At 45.3% G+C, this 10,164-nt stretch overlaps 2 protein-coding genes across 2 annotated transcripts in view; one reads left to right on the forward strand and one right to left on the reverse strand.

Moving 5' to 3' along the window:
* Positions 1-127: 127 nt before the first annotated feature.
* Positions 128-4,307, reverse strand: fbxo43 (F-box protein 43). Its single transcript, XM_062538542.1, has 5 exons — positions 4,150-4,307; positions 1,553-3,051; positions 1,072-1,174; positions 767-946; positions 128-650 (listed from the first exon to the last, which is right to left on the reverse strand). The coding sequence occupies exons 2-5, from the start codon at positions 3,004-3,006 to the stop codon at positions 402-404; spliced, it is 1,986 nt and encodes a 661-aa protein (XP_062394526.1). The 5' UTR covers positions 3,007-3,051; positions 4,150-4,307; the 3' UTR covers positions 128-401.
* Positions 4,308-4,773: 466 nt separating this feature from the next.
* spag1b (sperm associated antigen 1b) overlaps positions 4,774-10,164 on the forward strand; it is a 14,056-nt gene continuing 8,665 nt past the window's right edge. The window contains exons 1-11 of the mRNA XM_062538543.1: positions 4,774-4,875; positions 5,109-5,253; positions 5,434-5,593; positions 5,970-6,077; positions 6,238-6,311; positions 6,406-6,521; positions 6,610-6,715; positions 7,263-7,393; positions 7,734-7,840; positions 8,049-8,169; positions 9,115-9,540. Coding sequence (XP_062394527.1) covers positions 5,114-5,253; positions 5,434-5,593; positions 5,970-6,077; positions 6,238-6,311; positions 6,406-6,521; positions 6,610-6,715; positions 7,263-7,393; positions 7,734-7,840; positions 8,049-8,169; positions 9,115-9,540 — 1,489 coding nt within the window. The 5' untranslated portion in view covers positions 4,774-4,875; positions 5,109-5,113. The remainder of the gene's footprint in view (positions 4,876-5,108; positions 5,254-5,433; positions 5,594-5,969; positions 6,078-6,237; positions 6,312-6,405; positions 6,522-6,609; positions 6,716-7,262; positions 7,394-7,733; positions 7,841-8,048; positions 8,170-9,114; positions 9,541-10,164) is intronic.

Raw genomic sequence — 10,164 nt, forward strand, 5'->3', positions numbered from 1 at the left:
TACTTTTTAGACCAAGATGATGCAGTAGGGGGCAGAATTGAACCTGTTTTAAATAAAGTGCAAAACCTCAACTTCAATTCCACTACAGAGAACTGAAATAAAGATGGAGTAACTGACCTACACGACATACATTGAAAAGGGAACTTTATTAAAAGAATCTATGAAAACCACAGTATACGCAGCAAAGGCATGAAGTCAATATGTACACACATACACACATACAAATATAAAAACTCTGTGGCACCGCCTACATTCAATTGTGCAAGAAAGCGCAAAATAGCTGCCAAGTTCATTTGGTATGACCAGAAAAAAACACTGGCAAAAAGGTCTTCAATGTCCATAATGTAAAAACAATAAAAGACATAAAATACAAAAAACAATGTGCATCAGTTTGACACGTTTCACAGTCGTTTGATGTTGCGCTTGCTCTGAGCGCTACCCGGCAGCACGTCTCTCTTGCTGCGGCGCTTGGCAGAGAGGTGGGCACACTCTCTGGAGCCGTGGTAGGCACAGAGGCACGCTGTGCAAAAGATGAAGCCACAGTCTGCCCTGCAACAAACACCCTCTCTCTTCACCGAGTGGCACTTTGCAGGGTGCTGACACTGCGGACAGGGTTTCAGCCACTCGTCACGGAACAGAGTCTTCGCCACCTTGGGGGGTAGGAGGGTAGAATTACGGATTAATTCAACATTAAATAAACACACAATTTAGCAGACCATTTATTCTCATGCCATGCTGTGGACGCTGAAAAAGTCGGAGCTCGCACCTGAAGAAACTCCTCCCGTTTACTCGAGTGCTTGGGGTTCTGCTGGACGGGAGTTGCGGAGGCCCTCCCTGACGGAGTGGTGCATGGAGTCTTGGACTGGGCCTGGACACACTTCAGTGCTGATCTGCACGCCAGGTTCAATCGCGTCTCTGCATCTGGGACATGTAAGGCACTGCCCATCTACAAAACATGAGAAAGCTATTTAGAGACCAGAGGGAAGACATACTATCTCACAGTGGTGACCAGTAGCACACTCTAAATGAATCCAGTTAGATGAAAAGCACAACAGGCCTATGGCCATTTACCTCATGGGCCTTTTTCAGTTCCTTCACATGAGATTTTCGCCTGTGGGAGGCCTTCTTATTTTGCGTAATGATCTCATCCCAGGAATCAGAAACCTGGCCAAAACTGGTGAAAAGAGGAAAATACAACATTTAGAAACACATTTCCAAAAACAGTCCTCAACTAAAGGCGGTCACACACGGCCGGCAATGCGACAGTCAAATGTGACTGGAATTCTGTTATCGCTTTACTACACACTTCTGGTGACGCAGTCACCCATAAATTGAGTGGCGATACACTGTCCAGACAGCCGTTTTCTATGACACATCAAAGGGGCCGATTAGAGTGCTATTTCTATGCTAGTGCTATGTGTTTCCCCATTATTTTCAATAGATTCTATTCAATTTTGCTGGTCACCTGCCATAAATTGTCATTGCGTCGCCAGCTGTGTGTATACGCCTTAATTAATAAGAAACTTTTAACTGATGATGGCTAACTACTCACTTGTAAATATCCTCAGATGACAACTGATTCAGAATCATTGCCAGGACGTGCCTGAGGTTTCTGTGTTTGAGTTCAGCCATGACGTCCATCCTGCCCAGGCCCATCTTCCGCCCAATGAGTCCTGCCAGAGGCATTTTGGGCACGTGTTGAGGGTCCTCCTCGGCAGAGCGCAGCAGCTCTTCCAGGCTGGTCTGCTCGGCCAGCATGAGAGCACTGCGCCTGCTCATGGCGTGCACCACCTGCAGCGCCGGCGTCAGGGAAAGGTCCTCCAGCCTCAACTGGGAGGCGCTAAGTGGCGTCCTGTCCACAAAGACGCCGTCCTCACAACTGGACAGGGAGAGGGGACTGGGTCCATTCGGCGGGGGTGGTTCTGTTCTGGGCGTGCAGCTGGTCGTCTTCACGTCGTCCTCGGACTGAGAGCCACCTTCCTTGAGCGTGGAGAGCCGGCGCTGGCGTTCCAGCCGCGAGCGCCGCTTCACCTCGGGATGTCGCAGGGCCTCTTTGCCCCTGGGGGTGGCAGACGAAACCAGCTCCTGGAAGGAGCCGTCGTAGTCCACAGACGAGTTCTGAGACTTGTCAAGTCCCAGGGAACTGAAGCCGCTGTCGGCACACACAGAGCCATCCAGCTGGCAGAAGGGGCTGAGTGACGGGGTACCCAGGATGCTCAGATTCTCTGAGAAATTGGCAGCCAAGTGGTTGATGGGAGTTTTGAAATCATCTTTGGTTGCTGGCATAAATTTATCACACTGAGGTGTGTGGGGTATGCTGGTCTCGAAGAGACCGGAAATTATGCTTTCGTCGAGGTCAGCATCCGAAACGCAGCCAGGGGGCTTACTCTGAAAGGGAGAGTTAGGGATGACAAACTCCCCGTCTTCTAGAGTGGACGATCTCACATGCAAGAACATGGAACGCCAGCTTCTACCACACAAAGTAGTGTTCTCAACTTTCAAAGTGCTTGTTGCAAAAGGCTCCACCATACTTGCATCCGGAGAGTCAAAGTCCAAACTGCCCTGAAGTGGCCCTTCATTCTTGGACCGAAGTGTCAGAGCCAGGCTTTCTGAGGCAACTGAGCTGCCCATTTTACTATCCGTTGCCGATTTGGACTCCAGAAGGCGCCTTCGAAGTGATGCATCTTTCTTGGAGACCTTGGGAGTCTCACACCAGGCGGCTTTGAAAGCAGGCTCTTTTGAAGGACTTCTTCTAGGACATCTCGGCAGCACCTTTGACTTGATTTTTGGTGTGTTGAAAGAGACAGACAAGGAACTGTGGTCGAGGTTTTCCTTTGGTGTCTCTAGTTCACATTGCACTGCATAATGTCCCAGAACGTTATATATGGCTCCAGCCATCTTCCTCACTGGCGTATGTGGTGCATTCATGTCAGCATCTTGAAAACCTCCACATCCAACCTTTGTGCCCCTGGAGTAAGAACAACCCTGACTGTATTCCATCTCCATGTGTTTTACTTAGCTGTATGATGAAATATCAAATATCAAAGAGTCCTGGAGAAAAAGAGGAAACATAATTAATATCTGTTATGTCAGTAGCAGCTAACATTTAAAGATAAGGAAAGGCATTCATTTAAAAGCCAAGCATTAAAAGAGCATTAAAGCAAGGGGTCAGTCATTAGCCTTTGTTGTGCTATTTGGCAAGGCTAGCATAATCTAGCGTAACGCTATTTTGTAAACATCAAATTTGCTAGCAATATAGAACTCACGTTAACATTTGTCGTGACTTATTTCTTAGGAGTTATAATTATGAACAAACTTTACCCAACAGAGGTGAATTTCAACAACGTGAAGCTATGCCAAGATGAACAATTGCCAATTTCAGTCGTGTTGTGGTCGACAGCAAGGTAGCAGCTAGGTTGTCATTAATTTTACACTCGATCATCTGGTTATGGCAACATCAACAACAACATTCATCATTGCTATGGTTATAGAAGGGCGCGTGCCTCAGAATCAGCCTTTTAAAATTTGCGTCCACAGAATCCCCATGACTCCCCATAGCATCCCGCTCAAAATCAAACTATGACCGCCAAAGCTCAAATCCCTCCTCACACGTCCCCCGAGTGCAGAATGGGCGTATCTAAACACATGTCAACTAAGCAAACTAATACATTAACTGTATTAATGTTCATTTTACCAGCAGAAGCGCATGTTCAGTCTTATGTCTGCGAAACAGAACCACTTCTGTTTGCCCCTTAGGTTGATGCATCGACGAGGAAAACGCGGAACCCACTCCAGGATTAACATTAAACGTTGGCTAATGTTAGTTGGCTAATTGTACTAGTATTACTATTACTACGGAAATGCCTTGCAAACCAACCTGGGCCCAGTGGATATGCATGCAAACGCGTGTGGCTAACATGCTCATACAGATTGTGAGATACAAACGCACTGCTAAACTATTGGAACAAAATACTCTGGCAGTGCTCAAATGCTCACGTATGCTAGCTAGACACCGTTTTTCCGCCTTCGGAAAACATTTGCTACATTTAGCAAATATGCTTATAACATTTTAAGACATTGTACAAAACTTAAGAAATCTAACAATGGCGCTGATAACTGATATCCAGCGTTTCAACAAAGTATACTTACATGACGTGAAAACGGTGTTAAAAACCAGTCTCATCCGCATGAACAAGAACGATGGAATTGTTTGAGCAGACTGTTCAAAACCAATGACCCCGCAGAAATGAACCAAATAGCCAGGCAGGGACGAAACGCCTTTCAAATTTGGTGCGCATCCACGTGATTGGTGGCGTGACGTATTTCCGAATGTGTGGTTCCCAAAGAACGTACCCTCGTCCCTCCTACAAAAGTTAAAAGTGCAGGGAGACCCAAAAGCCTGTGCTTTTATTGCATACTTTAATACGTGACACCTCGCAAAAAGCTAAACAAAACGGACTTGTTTTGCATGGACTCACATGAAGCATGTGTTGCCGAAAGAGTCTAGTAGAAATTCTGCTACATAAATAAATGACTTACAATTCTTATGCAAAAACACCTAGAAGCCTAAAACAAGGGATCCCTGTTCTTTATTAGCCTATAAAGCCATTTCATGAAAACAAAAATACTTTTATTTTTTATGCAATAGTTCAACCTATGTAAATTTGTTGTTTCACTGGCAGTGACAGAGAGGACGCAGAGGGACAAGGAAGCACTCATTATCAATTCAGGTCTCCATGGAAACATCACGCGCTGTTTCTACTTCTTTGGGTGTGCTTTGCAGAAACTAGAAAACATTGTTGTCTGTTTTGAATACGTGTTTGTTTGTATTTTCAGCCACAATATAAGCCAATAGAAACATTAACACTTGGCAAGGTAAGGGATATACCCTCTGTATTTGCCTGTCTAATTTACTTCCTAGATAGCAAAGATAGAGAGGCGGATAGGCTAACGTAACGTTTCAAGCAGTTAGCTGCTAGCACGACCGCGACCTTACCTATCTAATAGTTGTATGGTTGGGTCATCATTAATGTGTAACTTTAGTGCTTCTATTTCGTTCTATGTCGCTGTTTAACTAACACGCAACCTTTCTTTTTTCATCTGAATAGCTACCATGAGTGCTGAAATAGTGAGCGGTCTTCTGAATACAGAAGTGACCAATTCAAGCAAGATTCCAGTAGAGCATCTGGATTATGATTATATTCAGAAGTGCACTGATGTCGGGTACCTGGAAAAGATTTTAAAAGTTCTGAGGTCAGTGAGAAGCAATATTGTATGTCTGTGGTGTGAAGCAAGCTGATTAGAGTTTGTATTGCTTGCTTCATCTAAATAAAGAAAATAACATGTACTGACAATTCCTCAGGGTTAGTGGTAGTTGGCCTAAATTGGCCTGGTATATGCCTAATTTTCACTATCCTAAATTATTTCATTAAGGTCTGGAGAAGAAGGCATTTACCCACATCTCATTGATTTCTGCGAGAAACATGTAGAGAAGCTGAACCCTAGGAGCCGTGCCCTCCGAATAGACAAACCTGCAGCGACAGCTGCATCTCTCCCTACAGACGAATGGAGCCAGATTTCAGATGAACTCAAGGTTGTTATGCATGATATTGAACACACACACACACACACACACACACACACACACACACACACACACACACACACACACACACCGTTGTCAAGAATGGTATGCATATTTCTTTCCTTTGGTACTGTTAAGGCTGTTTTTCAGACTTTGTTCTTCGAGGTATTTTGCTGTGATACACATTGAGCATTTTTAACAAACAAATTGTGTGTGTGTGTTTGTGTGAATGTAGGGAATGAATGGTTAGGATATGTCAAACATTAGGTCACACCACATTGTCACAGCTTTAAGCACTCGTATTCACTTGAAAGGGATTTGCACTGGGCACAGTAATGTGTTCCATTGATGTGGATGAAGTGAATGGTATGTGTTCCTTGGACAGAGCTGGGAGACAGAGATGAGGGCGGGTGAGGTGCAGCTCAAACAGCTCCCCTTGTTCAGTGACGAGGAGAATGTGCCACCCATCCGAGGCTCAAACTGCTCTGTTCAGGTGAGCCTTTGTCTTCCAGTGTCCCGCAGTGTTTAGCAGAGCAGGGAATAGCTAAGGAAATTAGCACATAAAAACAGACGTTAGAGATCACTCTGCAAAGGTAGTTGTTAAAGACCCCTCTTTTCTGCTTGTAATGGGCAAATCTCACATTGTTAAACAGAGCACGTCTGCCAGTGGGGTAAAAAAGAGCAAAAACAAGGCTTCTCTCCCACGTGACTATAAGGACTGGGACAAGTGAGTGAGACATCTTAAATCTCTTTTTTTTTTCTCAACACGGATGTTGTACATTCAGCATAAAGGTTTATTAAACCATACTCTCTTATTTCAGATTTGACATTGCGAAAGAATGTGCTAAAGTTGATGAGGTGGTCGCAAATGACTCGGCCAGCACAGTCATCAACCACGGCCGTCCAAAAGCCATTAAAAGAAAACTGCACACAAGTGGTGAGATTGAATATCAATGTAACAACTAAATTATATGATGTATGTTTGAAAGTGAGGTGCATTCAAAGTTGTTTCTTACATATTTCAGCGCTGACAGAGCAGGAAAAGGTTGTTTTAGCGAACCGCGAGAAGGACAAGGGCAATGAGGCTTTTAAAACTGGCGACTATGAGGAGGCATTGGCATATTACACAAGGTTTGTCCAATAGTATCGTCAGAATTATTAATGCACATAATATGCATAAGACATCATTACAGCACACATGCTGCTGTGAGGTCCTGTATGAAGGTATGGAAAGAACCACACACAAAATGGCCACCATACCTTCCACACCACACAATAGAACTATTACGGTAATTCATTTTGTTTATATTAATATTTTTTTACAGAGTGATATCTCAAGCCCATAGGCTCTTCCTCAGACTTCTGATAAACAACATTTCTAAATAGAATTATTTGTAGCAGATGTCATGGGTTTTGGAACTGTGGATATTTAAGATGGCAATTCTCTGTTGTTATCAGAAGTCTGAGGAAGAGCTTATGGGTTAAAACATCACAGAAAAGGCATCTTATGGGTCTGTATGGTGTGTGTATGTAAGTTTACAGCATTGTATCTGTTGAAACACCCTATCATGTTTTTCATCGTAAAACTGACCATAAAACAAACCAGTTCCTGATGTCAGTTAATCAAATGAGAATGTTGAGAAGGAACAGGGCATTATTGATGATGTTCTGTCTGCAGGAGTCTGTCGGTATTACCAACAGTCGCTGCATACAACAACCGAGCCCAGGCGGAGATCAAACTGCAGAACTGGCACAAGGCCCTCAGCGACTGCCAGAAGGTCCTGGAGCTGGAGCCAGCCAATGCCAAAGGTAAGCCTCTCCACGAGAACAGCACAGAAACTTCTGCTGGCCTCACTAAAGGGTTCAGACTGTTCCCGTCTAAGGATGTTAGAGACTGTTACCTTCTCAGAATATTTGCTGTTGTTTTGTTGTTTTCATTGGACATCAACTGCTTGTGTCAGAGAATGGTTACAATCAAAAAACTATAGTATAAAAGTCATTAACATTCTAATAGACTGACAATCTAGTGTATGTAATGGATACGTGTAAGTGCTGCACCTACTATGTAGTAGGTGGACATGCAGTGTAGTAAGTGGAGCTGATAGGCCTATAGGTGGCTCTATAGTGATGTGGCTATGTGGATGTGCAGGTCTGCTGCGTCGTGCCACTGTGCAGAAGCACCTCGGAAACCTCCAGCTGGCCATTGATGATGTCAATGCTGTTCTACACATAGAGCCTCATAATGAGATTGCAAAGGTAAACGTCCTCTCACACAAAATAATTCTAAAATGAATGAAGTTTACATAGAAATGAATTTGACATTGACAGGATTTTTATTACCCTTCATAGCCACCAGATGGCAGTAAATCCTCATAACATGTATGGCTATTGTCATAGTTGCCACTGTCAATGTAGTCAATAAAATGAATGTATAGCAATGATTTCAAGTCAATTCTTTCTCTAGAAACTTCTGAATGAGCTGAATAAGAAGATGGCTGAAAGAGTTCCTGAGAAGCCAGCTAACAGAAAGAAAATGCTCATAGAGGAAATTGAGGAGGAAGAGGAGGAGAAAGAGCACGAGGCCAGTGAGTGTTGTGGTCTGAGTCAGACCGACTCATGACTGCAGTATTTCCTGTTCAGCTTTCGTGGTTCAGACAGTAACCTCTGTCGCCTTTCTGGGTCGTCTGTGCATGTTTACATGCCCCTGATTATTCACACTAGACCACGGCATGGTCCATTCCACATGCCCCATGAAGCAAGGCTAATGTTTTTAAGGTGGAGTTGCATGTATAAAACAGGAAATGCTGTGATGACCTTAAATAGGCAGCATTTTAATCCAGTGATTTGTTGAGTTGAGGATCCACTCTCTGAAAATGCCATTTTTGAAAGCAATTTAACAAGCCAGGCAGTTAAGATGCAAAAGCAAGCTGTTATTGGTGTTCCCCCCCAAAAAAGAAATCTGTGTAAATGTAAAGTAGATTAGAATAGAATAGAAATTGGGCATAGTTCACAACGTCGCTGATGTGGAAGCACTCTCTTATACACACACAGACACACACAGTGATTTTCCTGCTCTACCTCCAAGTCCCCAGCAGTAGGGCTAGCTGTGGGATTTAGCCACTAATCCAACAGCAGGCTCACTCACACCAATAGCCTCTGCTAGCACCAGTGCACCCACTAGACTAGAGCACAGCCCAAGTTAATTGTCCCTCCAGAGGTATGTGTCAAAACTAACAGGCCTGGTCGTGTTCCCGGTGCCGCCCTCCCCCCAGCGTCTTGCCTGTGTGAGGCTCGCCGAAGTGCTCTCCCAGAACTCCCTCCGAAAGATTTTCTCCCTGCGTCAGACCCCTCCCCCTCCCTTCTCTCTTCTCTTCCCTTTCCGACCTCTCGCTTCTCTCGCTCTCCCTCCCCCTACTGTGATGTAATCACTAACTGCACTAAGCACTCTTTCCTCCCTCCCTCCCTCCCTCCCTCTCTCTCTTTCTCTTTTGCTCTCTCTCTCTCTCTCTCTCTCTCTCTGTCTCACGCAGACGGTGCAGTTGAAAGCAGCAGTCGTGAGAGACGGGGTGGGGAGAGCTGCGCGGCGGCCGCTACCGCTACCGGAGAGGAGAGAGGCGACATGGGCAACGCGCAGAAGAAGCCCCACGGCCGGGGCGACGGCGGAGGGGGAGGCAGGGGGGGCAGCAGCGCCGACAAGTACACGGTCACGCCGCCCAAGGGAGTGGAGGGGGCCAGGAAAGGGCTGGCCAACGGCAACAGCGCCGCTCACCAAGCGGCGGAGAAAGCCGAGCGCGAGCGGGCGGAGCAGAGTAAGGTCAACCTGGACGCGCCGGCCGGGAACCTGCCGCCGCCGCTGGCCCGCCTCAAGAACGAAGGCAACCACCTCTTTAAGAACGGACAGTTTGGAGATGCCATTGAAAAGTACTCTCTGGCTATCGACGGCTACACTGAAGCAGGTAGCACACTCCCCCCTCCTCTCCCCTCCCCTCCCCTCCCCCTGCTAAGATAATCCTTGTGTGTGTGTTGGCACTTATGAGACCGAACGCAGTTGACTTTGAGCTGGGGTGTGGGAATGAATGAAAGAGCTCTGATGCTGTGGCTCATGCTTGTGTAATTGGAGGAGAAGTTGTGACATGTTATGAGGAATTCATTCTGATCCTGGTTATTTTTAGAGTGGACTTTCCTAACAAAATCAATTGAGAGGGAATATCTTCGGCGAAAGACTTTAAACCACATTCCAGCTGGTCTGGTCGAAGCAGTGGAGCACTAAATCCAATTCAAAGGTTGAGTTTAGCACTGGCTGTAAACATTATATTGCCACGTATTTCAGAGGATGCATGAGCAGTATCATGATCAAGGGTGAAGAGTCCATTGGATGTAACCTGCGTTCAATGACAGCGTTGTGACCTTTTGAGCCCCTGGTTTATACTTATAAGATAATAATAGGAGGTTTTACATGGAAAAGTATTTGGACATATGGCTTACTGAGCCTGTGGGGATGTGAAGTGAAGCATTTTTTTTCCTGCTGGCACAGTCCCATCTGGTGAAAAACAGCTATTTATTTATTTATTTATTTATCT

This window comes from Sardina pilchardus, chromosome 6 (genome assembly GCF_963854185.1).
Source record: "Sardina pilchardus chromosome 6, fSarPil1.1, whole genome shotgun sequence".
NCBI classification, from domain to species: domain Eukaryota; kingdom Metazoa; phylum Chordata; class Actinopteri; order Clupeiformes; family Clupeidae; genus Sardina; species Sardina pilchardus.

Excerpts from the sequence above, each read along its gene's own strand:
- fbxo43 (XM_062538542.1), bottom strand. The coding sequence starts at position 3,006 with ATGGAGATGGAATACAGTCAGGGTTGTTCTTACTCCAGGGGCACAAAG. Across the intron at positions 1,175-1,552 it reads TCATCTGAGGATATTTACAA|TTTTGGCCAGGTTTCTGATT; the intron begins GTGAGTAGTTAG and ends TCTTTTCACCAG. Across the intron at positions 947-1,071 it reads AACTGAAAAAGGCCCATGAG|ATGGGCAGTGCCTTACATGT; the intron begins GTAAATGGCCAT and ends CATGTTTTGTAG.